Below are 20,307 nucleotides of genomic sequence, written 5' to 3'. Positions count from 1 at the left end.
CTTCATGCTACGGTGGGCTGGAGCACTGGCTACTCTCACAGAAGACACGGGACTGATTCCCAGCATCAACATAACCGCTTCCAGCTGCCTATAACTCCAGTCCCATGTGATATGATGCCTCTGCAGGCACTATATGTGATACACAGATACAGATGCAGACAGGATATCCATATACACAAAATAATTAAAAAATACATTTCCACTTTTAGAAATTAAATCTTTAGAAAATATATATTTTACATTTAGTCATGTGCATATATGTGTGCATGAATACATGAGTACAGATGCCCTTGGGTGCCAGAGAAAGGGTGTTAGATCCCTTGGAACTAGAATTAGAAGCAATTGTTATCTGCCAGACGCTGGTACTGGAAACCAAACAACGGTCCTCTGCAGGAGCAGTACTAGCTTTCCATGGCAGACCCAGTTACAAATCTTAAGGCATGGTTTCCCCACCTATTTCCTTTTTCTCCCCCAACAACCTGCTCCATGCAACAAAAAGGTTCCTGTTTGCAAAACCTCAGTAACTGCCCTGCAGGGCTCTGCCTTCCTGTCAGTGAGTGTATGAACTTTCCTGTGTCCTGTTCACTGTACTGATAAGAAGGCACACTCATGCTTTCACATGACTGAGCATGTTAGCCTGTTATGCTCCGCTTTCAATTCAGCTTGCCTTCAGCATGTGTCTGTTCACTTAACAGCGTCTTACAGAGATGCATCTCTAGCTTGCTAACAAATGAAAACACACCCTTATCTGTAGCAGAAGCCTTGGGTGAAGATGGCAATGGGACCAACTCACTCTGATCTGTCCTCCTACTGTCTCTTTAAAATTATTATTTTTAATTATGTCTGTATGTGGGTACATGCATATAAACACAGGTGCGTGCAGAGGCCAGATTAATTCACCTGACTTCTGAAGCCAGAGTAGCAGATAGTTGTGGTGCTGGGACCTGAGCCCAGATCCTCTGCAAGAGCAGTAGGTGCTCTTGGTCACTGAGCCACCCCTCCTATCCCCCTTACTGTCTCAAGTGCATGCTTCTCTTTATTTTGGTGCCTTTAAGTTTATCTATGTAACATTATGAGTAATAATGTATAAGTATTTAGCCTGCTAATACAACAAAATAAAAAAAATGTTTTATATTTCGGTTAAAGTCACTTTGATGGTTTCCATGCCTAAGATCTCCTCCTTTCTTCTTTTGGACATACTACTATTAATACAGACTTCTGTAATGGGCCTGGCTGTTGCATCCTTGGGCCATTGGTTCTATTATGATTACATTATAGCTCTTAGTCCACAAGACCTCAGCCAAACCAAACAAACAAACGAAACACAACACAACACAACACAACAAAACAAAACATTGTGTAGTCTCTCATTGGTTCTTCATCTATTCATTCTCAAATGTCAACCTTGCCACCCTTTCTTCCACTTCTCTCCCACGCCCCATGAGGCCTTTGGAAAGAAAGTTAATTTTACCTGATTCACCTTTCCTCCCCTTTCATCGGGAATCTATCTGATCTCTGGCAGTTGTTATTTCTGCCTGAGTTTCTCCAGCATTACAGTTTTGTTATTACCTCTGCTCCTGATGCCATTTTTATTTCCCTTCTGAAGTTCATTTGTATGGATGTTTTATTTCCAGTTTTCTTTGATACTACATAGAAAAAGTAGGTATTCTCTGTGTGGATCATATTTTATATTTCTTTTGATTGTAACATAATTTTAATCATCTCCTGCATACACATGTCAAACTTGTTCTGATAAACCTTTGCTCAGTCAGTCATTTCCTTCTCTGCTGCACCATTTCCTTCTCCTGTCATCCATTTCCTCCTCCTCTGCTGCACCATTCCCTTCTCCTCGGTCAGCCATTTCCTCCTCCTCTGCTGCACCATTAGGTAGAACTGCCCTCCATCAGAAACCTTCCACACACTTTCTCTGCCTTAGGAAAGAATGTTCTTCCCTGTGTGACAGTCTCACTTAGCATACTCTCATCCCCCCCCCCCCCCGAAGAGAATACAATACTTCCAAGGACATAGAGAATGATTTGAAATCAATTTATGCCATATTTATTTATTCTGTCTATCTCCTACGGGAAGACAGAGACCACAAAGCAGTGATTATTTATACAGGACCACATAGGCCTCTCTACCTAATGCCCAACATTAGATGCCTCGATCCTTACTCACCCTTCAAACACTACTTTCTAAGTCATTGCTCATCAAACAGTATGGTAGCCCCTAGCCTACCACAGAGAAGCTGGTAAATACATCTTCATTTCTACAGATGCTAACAGTCCATTACGTAACAGACTTTCAGAAGTGGCTGTTGAGTGGCAAGTCCAGGAGGCTATAAGATGAGACTCATGCCTTAAATGCAATTTAGGGTCACGTTCACACCCCATATCAATGTTCTCTCATCTGGTTTCTATTCTAAAGTAGAGGACGTGAAAAGACTCAGTTTCTCAGATTTCTTTGTAGCTCGGCAACTATCTGACTCTCATCACCCACAAGCCACAAGGAGATGGCTAGAAAGGAAGTCCTGGACATCTCTATTCCTTTTTTCTGTTCTGAAACTCAGATGTGGTGACTTCAGCTCCAGCCTGTACAGCCACATAGTGGGCATAAAGAAAGAAATATGAAGAAGCAAACATTGAACTAAGAAGAGCAGGACACTACACAGACAGGACACTACATCAAGGAACCTTGGCAACCATTACTGACCTCCAAACATTACAGTGTTAGGACATTTAATCAACAGCAACAACAAAAAATTTGCTTCATGCAATTATATGAACTGTGTTCAGTGGAAATTAAAAAAAATGCAGTGACCACCAAGCAGCTGTGTACATGAGGAATATTTTTTTTTAACCAGGCTTTATGGAAGTGTATGTGAGACACCCAGGCACTGGGAAGTAACCAGAGGCATGCAACATAACTCTGACAGGATGTGTTGGGCTTGCTGAGGATGATACAGCGGTATGCATGGTGATTGTGACCAGGAGAATGAAGAGACCTTATCATCAGAGAAGCTTATGGATGAGTGGAACCCTGCAAGCCTAAATTCACCACCTGGTAGTGTTTGATCCTGACTCTGTCGATGGATCATGCAAGATGTGTCTCCAATTATTGCAAACACTAAACTAATTAAAATATAAAAATTACTCTTTATATCCTTATCACAAAGAGATTTTGTATTCTGCTTCTCAGCCCAGGGACAGTTAGAAATTAATCTCTCTCTCTCTCTCTCTCTCTCTCTCTCTCTCTCTCTCTCTCTCTCTCTCTCTCTCCTCAGTTTGTCCTCACATTTGCTATGTAGTCAAAGATAACTTCAACTCCTGATCTTCTTGCCTCTACCATCCAATTTCCGCGACTGTAGGTGTGTACCACCATTTGCAGTTTGCACAGCATTATGGATGGAACCAAGACTTGGTGAGTGCTAAGCAAACACTTCAACTGATCCATATCCCCAGACTGGCGTTTGGCAATATCTGGAATTATTTCTTGCTCTTCCAATGCGGGTGGGGCAAGAGATGTAATGGTCTAACAAGGAAACATCTGTATGTCAACAGTTTCAACTCTCACATTGGCAACTAATGAGTGCTTCATTTGGAGGATTAAACTTGTGTGAACACCTTTCCTGAAAGCACACAAATCTACACCTTAATCATTTCCCATCCTCAACCATAATTTCGTTTCTCCTGCTTCCTAGTTCCCCTTTGAGGGTCACTTGTACTTTTCCAGATAATTATTATGCAATACAAAGTAACATTTCAATAATAGCAGTGGGAATAGAGGAGAGGTGATGGCAGGACCCTTTCTGAAGTAGAGCAGGCAGGCCTTGCCAGAAGGAGGCCTTCTAGTTGTAAGGAGATGCGTGCTCTTTCAGAGTCACTTGCGCTCCTTACAGAATGAGTCTCGTAGGCAGCAAGAAGTCAATAAATCCTTCCATTGAACCGGCTGCAGATTCATTGCTGCATATTTTAAAAGGAAAAGGGAATCAATACACTTCCACAGATCCATCCAGCCAGTGTGATAACTGTTTCAAAAAATAGCAAGGTAAAATGTCACGTGGTAAGCCATAGTGCAGTCAGGATTCAAAGAAACTGGCCTAGTGTGATGAGTGTATACTAATAACTGGTTTATTGGCTTCAGTTTTGCTGAGTTGGGTGGTGCTTTGTGGTCTGCATTTGTAGTAAAATCCAGGGCCTCATATCTGCTAGGTAAAAGCTTTACCAATGAGCCACACCCCCAGGCCAAATAAGAGACATGTTGCATTATAGAAGTAAGGGGGTGGCACTGCTGGAGTTGAGGGCGGAGAGGAAAGGTTGTATACAACCAAAAATGCACTGCACTCATGTTGGAGATTCTCAGTGATAAAATAAAATTGTAGGAAGGATGGGAGAGAGAGAGGGAGGGAGGGAGAGAGGGAGGAATGGAAGAGAGTGGGAAGCAGGAAGACAAACAAGGTACCCAGAAGCTTTCTGACAATGATCACAGCAGAACTGTATTTACTGAGTCTGAGCAGTAGGGGGCAGCAGCACACAAGTACGTGGGTTTGCTCATGCACATAAAGAAATTAGTGCTGCTTTGCTGAAATATTATCTGCACAAAAGAAGCCAACATGTATCACGCAACACCTCTCACCAGCGCATCACCTCTTGTATTTACTGAGCTAAGAATTCTTAAACTGCTATATTTTCAGAGTCCTGAATATTTGTGTGAAAGCAAATTATAAATAAATACAAGTGTGGTTATAACTATATATATGCATATGTATGTACACACATACATATGTATGTAAATTGCACACATAACACATCACTGTGTGATTACATAATTATTTTCATAGTGAACACAGTACAGTAACTGCAGTATGGGTTGCTTTGTACAGAGCACTGTATCTTACCACGGCTTCTGTCACTATAAGGAAAGGTAGTCACTGTTTCATTGGTGGTTTAGTAGCTAAGGGTCAGAGTTATGGAGCAACTTGATCAAGGTCACATGCTGTGATTAGCTACAGCACTGGGATACACAGTTCAGTGTTCTGAGCAGCTGGGGTTGTGGCTCAGTCCCACAGAACTTGCCCATCATGCATGAAGCCCTGGGGTTCACTCTCAGCCAAGTGATGCAATGTCCTAGATACATCTTTACATGTGAATTATTAATTAATATAGGTAATTAACTTTACTTACATTGCTCTTCCCAAATGCTAACCCTTCTGCATAACAGACACATAATCGCTTCTCGCATCATGAGTAAGTAGATGTCTGTCTATGAGAGAGCAGACAAGTGGGTTTGGGGTAACTTAGCAAGCAATGAAACATAGGACTAATCTGATTGATTAATTACAAAAACCCACCTCAAGGAATTCTTAGAATGTCCACTAGTGTTTCGAAGGCACTTCCTTTAAAATAACCTTTATAGTGTTAGCTTGAAGTTCCTTTGTTTAATTTTGAACTAAGCCAATAGGAATACAGGTCTGCTTTGGAAACACAAGGCAGCAAGCGTGACGGTAGTTGTAACGGAACAAAGATGAATGGTGAGTGTTTAAGCTGCTGGGGGTAGAGCTCTCACTAGCAGGATCTATCTTGGGAAAGAAAGACAGACCATCAGTTTGTGGGAGTGTGGTTTGGTTTGCTTTAAGTTTAATTAAATCTCTCCATGGAAAACTACCTCCCGAACGTCTCAGGGCAGTCTTTATGACTGTAATCCTCTCTGTTTAGACTCAACTACAGGTCGGCACATATAACATTCTCAGTATTACCACAAAAGCAGTTCCCATTGTGTGATATCTCCCCCACAACAGTAAATCAACCCTTCACAAGTTCTTGGCTGTCTACCTTCCTACAGACTCTTATCCCTGAAGAGGGGAATTGGGCAGCTTTCTAAATATCCTTCAGGTAGAAGATGGTCCTTTGTCCAGTATTTAGGTAGCAGAAGCCTGAGCCAAGTACCCAAGTTCTGCAGAAGTGATCACAAAGCCAAGATGGAGGCCTCTGTCGCAAGGAACCTTGTCATTCACACAATCTGCCAAGGCATAGCTGCGGAGGTGCCTGGCATCCCTGACCACCAACAGACACAAAGTCCTAACATCAACAAGTCCATTGCTGTATGTTGGCCTATCTCATTCCTGAAGGTTAAACCTCTGGGGGCCAGTGCCCTCTGACACTCTCTGATGAGCCCTGCTCTGGTGGAGCAAGCTGTATCAGCAGAGAGAGAAAGCAGTTTCCAATGGGGTCATGCGTCAGAGTGAGTCAGAGAACAGACTCTCCCTCACCCGGGATGAGTAGATGAGGGGGTGGCAGAGCACTTGACCTTCATATGCTATGCAGACTAGAGGATGCACTTTGAGCGCAGTGGACAGTTTTGTTGGCTTTGTTTTTCTGACCAATGTTTCCCCTTGGTAATGATGTACTCATCCACACAGGCTGTAATGGGATGAGAAAGCATTCCCAGCTCGCATCAACAAGGTGGTTTGAGTGTTCTTTCAATAGAGACATAACATTTAGAGCAGTGGTTCTCAACCTTCCTACTGCAGTGACTGTTTAACATAGTTCCTCATGTTATGGTGACCTCCAAATACAAAATTATTTTCATTGTTACCTCATAACTGTAATTTTGCTAGTTATGAATTGTAAATTACTGATATGTAGATGGTGTGAGGTGATCCCGGTGGAAGGAGCATTTGACACTCCCCTCTGATGCAAAGGGGTCACAACCCAAAGGTTGAGAACCACTGCTTTAGACTATGATGGAATTTTTCTATTCTTACTTTCCTATTTTCCTCTATCCATCAGGGTATTCTCACAATGTGGCAAGGAATTTGTTGTGTCAGGCTTGCTGCAACCTCTTAGTCATCCTAGAAGATGGAGTGGTCAGCAAATACATCTCAGCTATGACCCTAGTCCTAGCAGTCAGAGGCAGGAGCAGGTATGGGAAATCAGGGTGAGCAGATGTAGTAGTTAAGGGCTTTACATGGGAGTAGAAGACACCTGGGAGAACATTGTAGGTGGAATGTTATTCTGAGATTTTGACTGAAGGAAAGATCCAGAAACTCGAGTATACACAATTGGGGTTACTAGCATGGTGAGTAACCTAGCAAGCTTTGACTGTGACGAAGGACCAAATGGATCTAAAGTTTAGATGATGCAGCATGAGAAATTCCCATAACATGCCTGGGAATAATAATCCAAATATTTATGCCAAATAATCTGGAAGGATGCCACTTACGTATCTTTTATAAATAAGAAAACAGGTTCCAGAAGACCCGTAGTCTGCCACACACCACTGTGTATGGCTGAACTGCAAAGACTGATGGGAGATGAAAAAGGTAAACTTTCTGAGCTTGAAAGTACCTTAGATACCATCCAGCCAAAGTTTCCCACTGACAGTGACAGTAGGATTCCTTACGGGGTAGTATTCCAAAGCTGTCTTTTCAATAGAGATCATAACCCCAGACCAGCTGGGTCTAAACTTTATTGAGTAATAACAACAGTTATTGACTGGCTAGGAGCTAAGGGATCCTTGTACTCTTTCAACACTGGGTTTTGAAGAAATGAGAAGCTAGTGATGATGCGATGATTACTATGGTGGGGATGATGATAACGAAATGAAGACAGCGATGGTGATGATGATGCTGGTGAGGGTCACAGAAGTTATGATGGTGATGGTGATGCTGGTGAGGGTCACAGAAGTTATGATGGTGATGATGATGTTGGTGAGGGTCACAGAAGTTATGATGGTGATGTGATGAAGGGATGACGGTGGCTGCAATGGTGACAGTGACGCTGCTGCCAACTGTCCTTCATGAGAGTCTTCTGAGTAAAGCTGAAGGCTGGCATCTCCTCTAATTTTCACAACAGTATGTCCTAGATGTGATGAATCCTTCTCACAGAAGATTGATATCTTAGGCTGCCAGATCCACATTACATCGTAGTATAAAATTTGTGTTAGTCCACGCTATAATGCTGAAAGAATTTCTCAGCAAAATTTACTGCTTGAGAAATAACATAGTCCCTTAAATCAATCAAAAATATGCATAATGTAACACTATGCAGAATATCAACTGACTTGCATTAAGAATCAACTGTTGTTATAATCTGACCTTATTTTCTTTTTCACCCAAGCATCCTTGTCATTGAGAAATGAAAATAACTGTAATTTCTAACCTAGGGTCCCTACTTCTCCAAGCTCAAGACCAAGACTTATGCAACTTCAATGGTAGACCATAATAAAAATGATCCTGCTGATATTCTGTTTTTGACTTGATAATGCATTACAGTGAGTTAAAAATAAATATTGATGCTTATCACTTCCTTATCTTCACCCTAGAGTCCAGACCACCAATTACGGTTTTTTTCTACTGACGTTCCCAGTATAAACTTACAAGTTATTGAAGGGATCATCAGAGCCCTCCTGCAGAAACAAAGGCATCACAGACACACGAGAAGGGCTGAGCACCAAGCTTTTTTCTCTGACAGAGAAAAATTACAAAATAGACAGGATAGACAGCTCTTGCTAGAGATTTTAATTAAAGCTTGAATAAGAAATTCTAGATGAGGCCAAGTGGCAGCTGCACCAATGTGACCTGCTGCAACAGCCCCACAAGGACCTGCGCCAGGAAACATTCTGTGAAAGGGGCCATCGTGCCCTTGCATGCTATTTAATCCAGCTCTCTACATGGGCTAGTTCTGAAGAGCCTTCAGGGAGACCTTCTGCCTCTGTGAATAGCTCAGAATTCAAAGCAAGCCCCACTTGGTTGCTTAGTGACACCGCACTGTAGAGCACAGGACGTTTAGCGCCAGGGCCTCCCTTCCTGATCAGAGAACAACACGCTCTGCTAGTCTGTCCTTCGTGTTCACAGCGCTCCTAAGAACTAGCTACCCTGTAAATACCATGGACTCGTTCCCTCCTAAACTGCTAGCTTCCTAAGAAGGCTACAGAGGACGTGTTACCCTTTCCCTCCATCCCTCCACGCTTCCCCTCAGGCTCGTCAAAAGGAAGAACAGGGCATTAATTCCTCAGGAACATGGTTCAGTCTTGACCCTGCCACCTACTGATCATTTGTCTCCAGGCAGATTGCTCATATTTCAGCCTCTCATATGTAAATCTGTCTAGTCTGAAGGAAATACTGCAAAATAAATGCTCTAATCTGTAAAGCTTTGAAAAGCATTAGACATTATCTAACCATATATTTTCATTAAAATTCTTTTATTATTTCTTAATCATACTATTTCATTAATATTCTCTTTAAAAATTATAGCCACAGATAGGTGGCTGATTGAATTTAGCTTTGAGGCCAAGTTACAATTAAGTTGCTTATAGAGAATACATTTTACAATAAATACATATTAATCCTCATTAAAACCATCCTTGACTGGTTATCTGTTCTACATGTAATCCCCCAAATAGTAAAACAAGACAAAAATAAAGAAATAAATAGCACTCAGGGGACTGAGAAGTGGTTCCTGGGTTAAGAACATGCACTGCTCTTCCAGAGGACCCAGGTTTGGTTCCTATTACCCATGTTCAGTGGCTCACAACTGCCTGTAACTCCAACTCCAGAGTAAGCTGATGCCCTTCCAGCTTCTGAGGGCACTGCACTCAAATATACAAACATATCCACACATATGTACACAAAACTAAAAATAAACATTTACAAATAACACTCAAAAGAAAATTGAGTATTAATAACTCTCACCCTTTCCGTTTCTATCACCAATCACAGGGTCAGTGCTATAACTCCAGGGCTCAGATAATGTTTGGTGAGCAGGTACCTAATCACTGTGGTGTGTTTCATAGACTTCTGGTAAGAACCAGCCAGCTCCTGCCATCATTTCTCTTCCTATAGTGCAGAACAAAACCTACCTTTTACTTTTAAAGTTTTCTGATGAAGTCAGCTAGATATGGTCACGGGCTTTCGTTACGTGAATTAGATGTAATCAGAAAAGTGAAGTGACATTTCCAGAACTTTCTTCCGGGGTCCACATGTGCTCTCATTTTTCATCTTTTCCCCTAGACACTGCCACTTTGGGACATATGTATCTCTTAAGACTCACCACCTCTGCAGAGTATTGAGAGGGAGAAACTAAGTTCCTGGATTCCCTGGGGAACAGTATTATAGAGACACTATGATGAAAAAATACATTTCATCTTCTCTGAGTCACGAGTACTTCATTTATTTATATCAGCCAACCTTGACCATAGTCATTGACATGACTTTGCCACATCTTTATCTTCAGAGCTTCAGAACTGTCAAAAATTCTACAATGCATCAAGTACATATGGGTTTATTTTAGCAGAACCCATTTATGATTAGAAACTGGTGTGGTGCATATCCAGGGGATGCAGTGGGCAGACACTGCAATAGAACTGAGTATTTATCACGTGCAATGAAAACTGAGCCTTAAGGTCTGCAATATGAAGAACAAGACCACAGCAAAGATGAACTGCAGCATCAGGAGTATCCCCAAGAGAAGGGTCCGGTGTCTACTATGAGTAACTCAGGAGCAAAGACTCCTCAGAAGAAGCCCCACCCCGGGAACCGGGGCATGTAGAGGGCTGATGGGTTGAAATAGCAATAACAGCCGTACAAGTAATGCTGGTGACACTGGCTTACCAGGTCATGTGCAGACAGAGGGGACCCCGGCAGAAAGACCTCCCCAAGGCCCTTCTCCTGGAAACAGCATGGTGAGATGGATGGAGTCACCAGCCACCCGCTAGCACTAGCGCAGAGCCAGGGTCTAGAGGGTTAATCCTTTCTCCTCTGCCTCCGCCATCGCCTGCCTTCTCCACCAGAGGGATGGGAACAAAGGCGAATGTGAACCAGGGTGTGGGACACAAAGCATCCCAGACTCATTCTTCACACTCTTTCTGTGGGTGCGGAGAAAGAATTTAAACCCACACCACAGAATAAAATAATTCTCTGAATCTAGGGTGGTTTCTTTCTTTCTTTTTTTTTATACTGTCAAAGGAACAAAACTAAAATGAAAAACAGATAAGCCTTAATGGGACCATTGTCTCCTCTAGTTTATATAACGATCACACCGGACTGAAACATGCAAGTCATCTCGCCCAACAGGGCAAGCTCTGTTCCTGCTTCCAATCCCACTCGGCTACAAAAATAAATGTATTTTTCCTCTTCAACATTAATCGCCATCCCAGAATTGCTTCCCATTCTTTCTCCTGCAGTACGAAATATGAATGAACTTAATAGAACAAGCAAACGGCAACACTTCACTGTGCTCCTTGGTACAGGAAAAGGAGCAGAGAATAGCCTGCGAATGTGTGTAAGTGAGCACAGGCGGCCACTAGAGGGCAGTGTCGCTCCTAAAGCCGCAATTTCTAACCTCAGGCCCAAAGAGGGTTTGCATGCCTCCATTGATGGCACTGCCCAGAAATGCTCAAATACAAACTGCAGTCTTCAGATAAACCAATCAACCTGAATCTTCATTTTTCTTGCTATATCCGAGCTGATTTTTTTCCCCTCAAGCCCCTCCTCAGCACACTGGTACCCTGCAGACCACACTTACTGGGTCATTCTAGAGCCCATTTCTCATTGAACAAATATCAGAACTATAGATCACCCTCCGTGTTTGCTCCCTCATATGCATTTCTGCTAGAAGAGTATCTCTTAACTAGAGCCCTGTCTTTTCAGAGCTCAATTCTTAGGAACCAAAAGATTAATTTGTAGATTGTTGCTGGATGAGTGGATGACCAGGCCTCAGCAAAAGGATGTAGCAGTTCGCACCAGAGAAGAGCTGCGGGCAGACTGAGGAGCAATCAGGGTCGTTCAGCAAACAAATGGCAGCACGTGACCCCAGACACCCAGCTTCACAAAACATGTGTGCATTTATTTCTGCAGGGCGGTATGAAGACACACACGCCACGGCACACACTTGGGAGTTTGAGAAGAACATCCAGGAGGTAGTTCCCTCCTCTACCATGTAATTGTTAGGGACTGAACACAGGGCATCAGCCTTGGTGACAAGCATCTTTACCTGCTGAGCCATCTTGTCAGCCCCTGAACTGTTATTTATACACACTCCTGTCTGGTTATTTTCTTTAAACTTCTCTCTAATTATGATGTAAAATCCATAATTCGGAATGTCATTTCTTTGCTTTATGTCTAAAAGCCACTCATGAGTAAAGCAAAGAAAAACCAGCCTACTGTCTACAACCCCAGAGAACCTAGACAACAAAGAGAATCCTAGGAGAGACATGCATGGATCTCCATAGGAAGAAGATTAGGACAAGGTCTCCTGAGTAAATTGGGAGTGTGAGGGTCATGAGACAAGGTAGAAGTGGAGAGGGTAGCGGAGAAAAAATGTATAGCTCAATAAAAACATTTTTAAAAAGAAGCCATAGATCTGAGAAGGAGAAAGGGGTACATTTGAGGTGTTGCAGGGAGAACAGTGGAGAGGGGAACAATATAATTGCATTATAATTTTAAAATAAAATAATTATCCATAAAAACATGTCATTTCTTTGGCTTTACATCAAAGTCCTCTACAATTATCTCTAATCTATCGTTTTCCTTGTTATGGTCTGTTCTGTCCCTACTATATGCTATAAATATGGTGGGGTACTAACATGATGGTGGTGTTCAGAGGACAGTCTTTTCCAGGATAGGCAGGTTAAGGTCTGGCGACCTGGGAACCAATACTCGTGGCTTTCTAAGGGAGAGAGAGAGAATGGCACACATGTGAACTTCCTGATTCCACATGACACTGTCCTACCAGAGGTGACTCCTCTGCCTTGGGTCTCCTGAATTACGAATGAAAGGAAGAGGCTGTTTTCATTATAACTCACCTTCACTGTGACACGGTCACCAGCAGGAACTGACCAAGACACAGCAGCCTTCCCTGAATTCCCTCCTGAGTTTCACCAAACTGGCCACCACTATAAAAACATCTCTGCACCCTGCAGCTTCCGTTGTTGAGTTCACCCACTCCTAGGACACACACACTTCACATCTCTGCACCCTGTAGCTTCTGTTGTTGAGTTCGCCCACTCCTAGGACACACACACTTCACCACCCTCTAAAAGTTCTCTCCTGCATCAAATCCCAAGACACTGATGGATTTGGAAACCTTTTTTTGGAAGGGTTTCCAGATGAATCTTCTATACTTTGGTCTCACATGTCTAAGTCCATTAATATCTAACATGCGCCAAGTCTATTCTAAATACTCAGCAAATTTTGTCAAGAGAATTAATGAATCTAGCTCAAATCAGCCAGGCACCTTTGCTCTCCGTCTTAGTTCTTCTATGTCTCCCTTGAGTCTCTTCCAGATGGATCTGAGGTATTCTGAAGTTGAGGAACTTACTTAGCTCTTTCCACTCAGGAGGTATCTACTGCCTGCATATGCAAACCATCTGACACAAATACTGCACATTGTTGTTAGATGGGAAACCTTAGCTTTGTTCACGGTCAGTGGCCAACAACTGCACCCCCAATAGAACTCACCCCTCAAGTCTCATCGGAGAGACGTGTGAGTTGCCGGAGTATGCCCTTCCTTTTTATTAGTTAATATGTCAGACATGCCCAAGCCTGGACTGAAGCACTGGAAGAGGCAGCCACCACTCTGAGCTCTTCTTAGAATCCTAGCAGTATTTCCTTTGAACTTTTATGGTCCCCATGAAAGGATGACATAATGATCAAATGCCAACCACAGGAGAGCAACAAATGAGGCCACCAGGATGGAGACCATACCAAAGCCTGGCCACATGTCTCAGGTCCACCATGATATCAGAGCAGAAAGAGAGATGTTGTGGTACAGGTTGTGTGGTCTTGGTGCTGGTGAGAGCCCCTCATTCTGAATGCAGAGGTAAACGTGGTTAGTGATGACTGGGGCTGCAGAGTCCTATTTCATGACATTCTCTGCTGCTACAGAGTAATATTCATCACATCTCTGACTTTTTCACATTTCATGGCTCCTGCCTTCTCCAGTTTTTCTGTAGTGTCTAACGTTCATAACATTACCTATATTTTGAGGGAAAATAAATGAGCAATGCTGACAAAAGTTCTTTCTTCATGAAGAAGTCACATTGCAGACCTCCAACCACCAAATCTGTGACTTTATAACCAAACCACCCCAAAGACCTCCAAATCATCCAATCAGAGCAGCCCACAGACCTCTAAACCACCCAATAAGAGCACCCACAGACCTCTAAGCCACCCAATAAGAGCACCTACACACCTCCAAACCACCCAATCAGAGTGACTCACAGACTCCAAACCACCCAATCAGACTGGCTGTGGTTGGTGCTTCTGTTCCTGTGTCTTCTTTCTTACTGGCATTTAAGATGGCATTGGTCAGTCATCAGTCAGGACATAAAAAGACTATGGTCAGAGAACCAAACTGGACCATCATGCTGTTTATAAAGTGCTATTAGAATACGGCCATGCTAACTGATGACCTATTATAGTTTTGTTTTTTTTTTTAAATGAATGAAGTAGTAGTGCCAGAAACCACGGGCTTTCAGGTGGACATCACTATATCTAGACTTTTACTCTTTGCCTCCATCTGAGTGTTTGTGCCTTGCCTTTCTCCCACTCCCTGGAGATGGACATGCGTTGCTCACTACCCTGCCTGTATCACCCAACCAGGCACATGGGAGGTGCAGAATGTCTGTAGGTTATGAACAATTTGCAGACTTCCTAAGAGGAAAATGCATTAGCTTCTATGTGAAGCTCTCAACTCAGCCACACATCTGGAATCACTGCTTCTGGGTATGTGTGTAATGAACTCATGTTGAGAAATTTGTAAATGGCTGGAGAATACACCAGAGAGGATTTTTGGCACAAGGTGCAGTTTTAATATAAATGCCACGGGCTCACTGTGGGGCTTAGAGGGGCAGAGAAGCACATTTTTATAGCTGTGTTACATGAGTGAAACACACGCGCAATCACCAGGCAAATCAGAGCTCCAGGATCTGGGCGACATCTGGAGAAAAAGAACTCAGAGTAAGAAATGTCTGAAAAGTTGTTGATAGGAATATCACTTTATGATTTTTGTAAATTTATTTGACTCTAGTCAACTGATATTACCCAGAAAAATTTTTCAAACACCCTACTGCTATAAAGAATAAAAATGCCATTTTCTGTCCTTCTCTTTTTAGTTTCCGTGAGGAGTCTGCAACTCTACTTTGTGAAAAGTTTCACCAAAGCAACTCCTTGTTAACAACAAGAAATTACAACCTACTGGAAATCACACTATGCCAAGCAGATGTATGAAGAAGCAACCATTGCCAGTATGTCATGTTTAGCTACTGCTGAGGAGTAAAGATGGCCTTAGTGCTTCCGCTTTAAATAACCTCCCTGGCCGCAGTGATTACACACACACACACACACACACACACACACACACACACACACACACACAAAAAAAAAAAAAAAAAAACCAAAAAAACAATATTTAGGGGAAAGCCGAACCTATGAGATTGTTTAATAAACCATCTTGTGTGTGTGTGTGTGTCCAGGCATGTGGAGGTCAGAGGACAAGTTGGTTCCTTCTTTCTACCTATGGGTCCAGGAGATCAAACTCAGGTTGTCAGTTGAAACTCGGGTCATTAGTCTTGGCAGCAAGCACCTTTCCCTGCTCAGCCATCTTGCTGACCCTGTATATTGAACTTTTATCAGCAGAAGATCCTGGGCACATGGTCACAGACCTGATACACAAATTATCCAGCCCAAAATGGTTGGCTAGCATTTCTCCAGTCCCCACACTTCTGGAGCGTTTTCTATAATGCAACCAGACTTATGGACAACGTCACATGTTCATATTTTTCTGACTCTACAAAGTTCTCTAAAAAAATCTCCATATGCTTCAAGAGAAAGTCAATGTTCCTATGGCAAAGGAAGCTGTTTGTGAGCCTCCATGTGTGTCTGCCTGGCTCTTATCTCCTTTCCACACCAGCCTCTCATCAGCCCTCCTCCTCTGTGCTCTGGGCTCAAGGCTGCTCTTCAACAGACTTGATAAGGTCTGATTATATCTTCGTTCCTCATTCCATCCTCTCGGGCCCTGATGGGTCTTTATACGTGGCATTTCCAACCCTGATGGGAACGGACTCTTCTATGCTTTGACGCCATCTGTTTTTCCTTGAGCGTATTTCTAGGCTTCATCTTTTTCCTAGTGGCCTTTCTTGATTCTTGATAAAACCTCTTCCGGGACACCCACCAGAAATCTAACCTCAAGAAATGCATCACATTAAAGACGAATGAAGACACATCTTAAGTTTAACTGTAAGATGTTATGTTGATGTCTCACCCAAGAAAACAATGGTTCCTGAAGTCAGTGTGCAGATACCATTGTACGCACTCTCCCAAGAACTTCAATTGTGGGTCTCTTGGATAAATACTAAATGTTCTGTTTTCCAATCATTTGATCAAAGTACTTCTTAATTTGTATTAAAACATACCTTGTAATGAAATCAAAATATATCTTGTCATGAAAACCATTCATTTAAACAAAGTCAGTTAGAACAACATAAAGATAAGGCACGTGGCATGGTTCTGTGTAGGGCAAACAGCACAAGAGATTCTGAAGAACCACACGAAGCACAGAAAACAGACCATTAATGTGCTTAACTGAGAATGTCTGGGCAGCAAGAACTCAGAGACAGAGTTATTTCATACTATATCAGCTCAAAGGAGTGTTGGTCCCCCAGCCATATACAGATGTGGCAAATTCACAGTGGCCCAAATGAGGAACGGATGCTGAGGGGGCACAGGACATAAGCAGCAAATGAGTGAAGTGAGCTCAGTCTGTGGAAAGTGCTTTAACATGAAGCACAGAAATGAAGCAAGTAGGTAGAAAAATGTATGGAGACATAGAAATGAAGAGAGCCTAATAAGGCGTCCTCAGAAGCTAGAAAAGTCCAGCGGTCAAGCCAGGAAGAACCACATTCACTGAAGACTTCAGAGTGCTGCAGGCCTAGAGGAGGGCCAGCTCTTGTGTCTCACCCACATACACCTTAAGTAAGCATCGCAAGGTTTCTGGTGAGGAACGGGAAACAACCTTGCTTCTGATTGTAGTAACGTCCACAAACACACCACTGGGGTCATCATTCTGTGTTATGTTTAGACAGAACAATTCACAGGGACCCAGATGGGAAGGCATCCCAGAAACTTGTCAGGGTGTACCCCTTCTACCATCTTCTCTGGAGGAAATGGTGGCAGAGAAGCAAGAGCGCAAGAACAAAGAGGATTCTGCACATTGCTTAATGCTCATGAAAGGGAGCCAACATGTCACCTCCATTACAAACTTCCCATGCACAATCCTGCTGCCTAAGAATTAATTCATTCAAAGATTATCTCTAAAATGGAAAAAGTCCTAAGGTTTTCATATTATATTCTATCTCTCTAGCTCAGTACACATGCTGTTTAAAAAGACACAAACATACCTACACACACACATATACATATATACTCATACATGAATACACACGTACATATACATGTGCAATGAATATGGACAGCCAGAGACACAAACACATGCATATGCACACACATGAACACATGTGCGACACACATGCACACACACAAAGTCATACATGCATATGTACACACCCATGTGCACATATACACATGGTCAGGCAAGCATACAACCATACATATGCAACGCATGTAAACATGCATATATATACATCTACACATATGCACATGTGAACCTGCATTCATTAACACACATGTACACACACACACACATATATATATACACACATAGGCATGTGCACATACAAACACACATACGGTAAGCAAACAGGAATATGTGATACACGAAAGATGCATTTAACTGTTCTCTCTAGAAATTAGTTTTCTCACAAATTAGTTCTGAGATACACCAACCATCTCATGAAAAGAGAAATTACAAAAGAATTTCTTTGAAAAGAATTACATATTTCTGTGAATGAGATAAAGCTCTTTGAAGTTTACTGGGATTTTTTTTAGATCATATTCTTGTCTAGAAGAATAATACAGAAAATGAGTCAGTCCTTCCTTCCACGTGCGCTGGCAAACTCACGACCTTGGCCTAGACGCAGTCTCTTGTCTAACCGTGTAGACGACACTCCAGCCAGACCAGGGAGGGGAGTGTGCTGGCTGGGAGGGCGTGATGCGGAGCGTGAGAGCTGCGTCAGAACTAGGACAGGTGCTGCACAGAAATGAGGCCAAGCCACACGTGTGCTAAACTGCAGAAGTCAGTTTGTGTACAAGAGCAGAGCAGAAACATTCCAAAGTTAAAAGGCGTGCAATCCCTATCACAAGAATCTCTTACTCAAATGTAAGCAAAAGTAAAACAATACAGTATGCCGAAGGAAGCCCCAGGCTCACGCTTTCAAATGACTTCAATATACAGTCTACAACTGAAAGCATGAGTGTGGAAGTCTTACTAATATGACAAAATGTGGTCATGCTATTGCCTTCTGCCTACCTACAGAAAATTTTCAAAATTCCTACAAATACGGAAAATCAGGGAACAATAATGTTTTATATTTTACTAAAAAACTATGTGACCATCAACCCTGATGCCCAACTGCCCTTGTTCGATTGGAGGTCAAGGCTCTACAGTGAAGACAAAGGGGAGAGGTGCAGTCTAAGCATCTAGGAAATTACCTTCAGTGTCTGCTTTGCTTTGGCTGTGGAGACATAGGCACAACCATGAAGACCCTACTGAAACAAGAAGATACAGGTTCATAAAACTCTCCATCTCCACTGCAGATGGTGAACCGACAGCACCTAAAAATGCAAACTGATCCTTTGTGACAAGATTAAAGAAAGCTTTTTGTTAGTTACGATAAGAATGACTATTTATCTCTTCAAATCCTGTAGTGGGGGATGGTTTTATAATACCGGGGTACACAGTGTTTGAGACGAGAGAGGCACACATCCTCTGGACATTACACACTATGTTGAGTTTTGGTGTTTCAAAATGCAAATGTCAGGATGGTCCCTTTTCTGGAGTCCTGTGGTCTCCTGTTCCAAAACAAAGGAAGCAAGTGAGGGAAGAATTTTCCTGGGGGATAGACACCAGGTGCAGCTCTCAGTTCACGCAGAATGCCACAGCCCAGAGGAGGCCTAAGAAAGTCTAAGAAAGATGTTAAGCAAAGGATCCTGCCATCACGGCCTGGGTTTCCTGTCCCACCATGTTGGGCTCTTGCTCTTTGACAAGACCCCACACCACAAAGCTGTGTGCCTTGCGGTCTTATCTCACTTTCATGCCCTTCTGTTGTAACCAAGTATGTATTTGGGACAGTCCAAGGTCATGGGGCTACAAGGAGTCATCTGTTCTACCCGAGGGGCAATTCAGTAAACAGTTCAGAGGGAGTGGGAGCTGCAGTTTGCCGCCCAGGCTTTCTGCACAGACACAGTGTAGGAGGCAAGCTGAATCATCTCTGGGAAGTAAGAATTTCCTTTACTATGACTGGATATGAACGTGGCTGCAGTTCTCTCAGTTGGCTATCTGCCCAAGTCATCTTCCATTTTATTTTTAGAGTATTTCACCTCTAGTCTTCCTTCAGTGGAAATAGGCAACCTACATTACTCAGCAGATCCACTAGAGTTAGGCACCAGGCTCTAAGGAGCCTATTCATAGCTTTGGTGCTAAGATAACCTTGAAATTCGAGTTCCTCTGGAATGCTAACTCAATAATAATTCTGCTGTTGTTACAAGACGTTGAGGAAATATATACATGACAAATGTGATCCCTGTGTGTGAAAGGAGGTCCTCCTGGCTGTAGACCCTGCGTCACTTCTCATGCTAGCTGTGAGCTTGAACAGACGTCCCCTAACATCTGTGAGTGGAGCTTTACAGCGTGTGTGCATGGCTGTCTGCAGGACCTCCTTCTGTAAACTACAGTCCCCTAGGAACACGGGCAGCGCTGCTTATCCTTAGTCCTTTCGGGCAGTGAAGCAATGTGTTGCCAACAAAGTCATATGCCCAAAGAGAGTCTACATTTCCCACAATAATCCAGAATTTCAAAGCACCATGAGTAAGTAGCAAAAACAACTCCCAGGCTGGGTAACAGCCACGACTGGCCCAAGTATAGATGGAGATAAGTTAGCATAGTGTTGTGTATTATTGTTGTGGTCTGGAACGCTGGAGACTTTCTGCCCTCTGCAAAGGTTTAAAGACAAACATGAAACCTAATCTGCACTTTACGTGCTTTTCAGTGAAGCCTGAGAAAGACTCCATTGTCTCTGCTCTCCATGGTCTGTGTGGCTGGATTGTAGGGAAAATGTGGGGACCACAAAATCAAAGACAGAAAATGCTAGCCAAGAGGGCTGCTGGGAAAGAAACAGAAACAGCAGATAGGCTGT

General features: G+C 42.8%; 1 protein-coding gene across 7 annotated transcripts in view; it reads right to left on the bottom strand.

The window, feature by feature from the left end:
• The window catches only part of Gas2 (growth arrest specific 2), a 136,856-nt gene that overhangs the window by 11,514 nt on the left and 105,035 nt on the right, over positions 1 to 20,307 (bottom strand). For 5 of the 7 annotated variants that reach the window (XM_048442510.3, XM_085682705.2, XM_048442517.3 and 2 more), the window contains one exon: positions 18,605 to 18,658. The exons of 1 other annotated variant lie outside the window; for it this stretch is intronic. In XM_048442510.3, the coding sequence (XP_048298467.1) occupies positions 18,605 to 18,658 (54 nt within the window). Of the gene's footprint in view, positions 1 to 14,785; positions 14,937 to 18,604; positions 18,659 to 20,307 lie in introns of those variants that run through there. One more of the 7 variants, XM_087901307.1, reaches the window with a different exon arrangement.

This window comes from Myodes glareolus, chromosome 24, assembly GCF_982192425.1.
Source record: "Myodes glareolus chromosome 24, mMyoGla1.1, whole genome shotgun sequence".
In the NCBI taxonomy this organism is placed as follows: domain Eukaryota; kingdom Metazoa; phylum Chordata; class Mammalia; order Rodentia; family Cricetidae; genus Myodes; species Myodes glareolus.
Note: the sequence above shows the minus strand (reverse complement) of the source record. Positions and strands in the feature narration are given on the sequence as shown.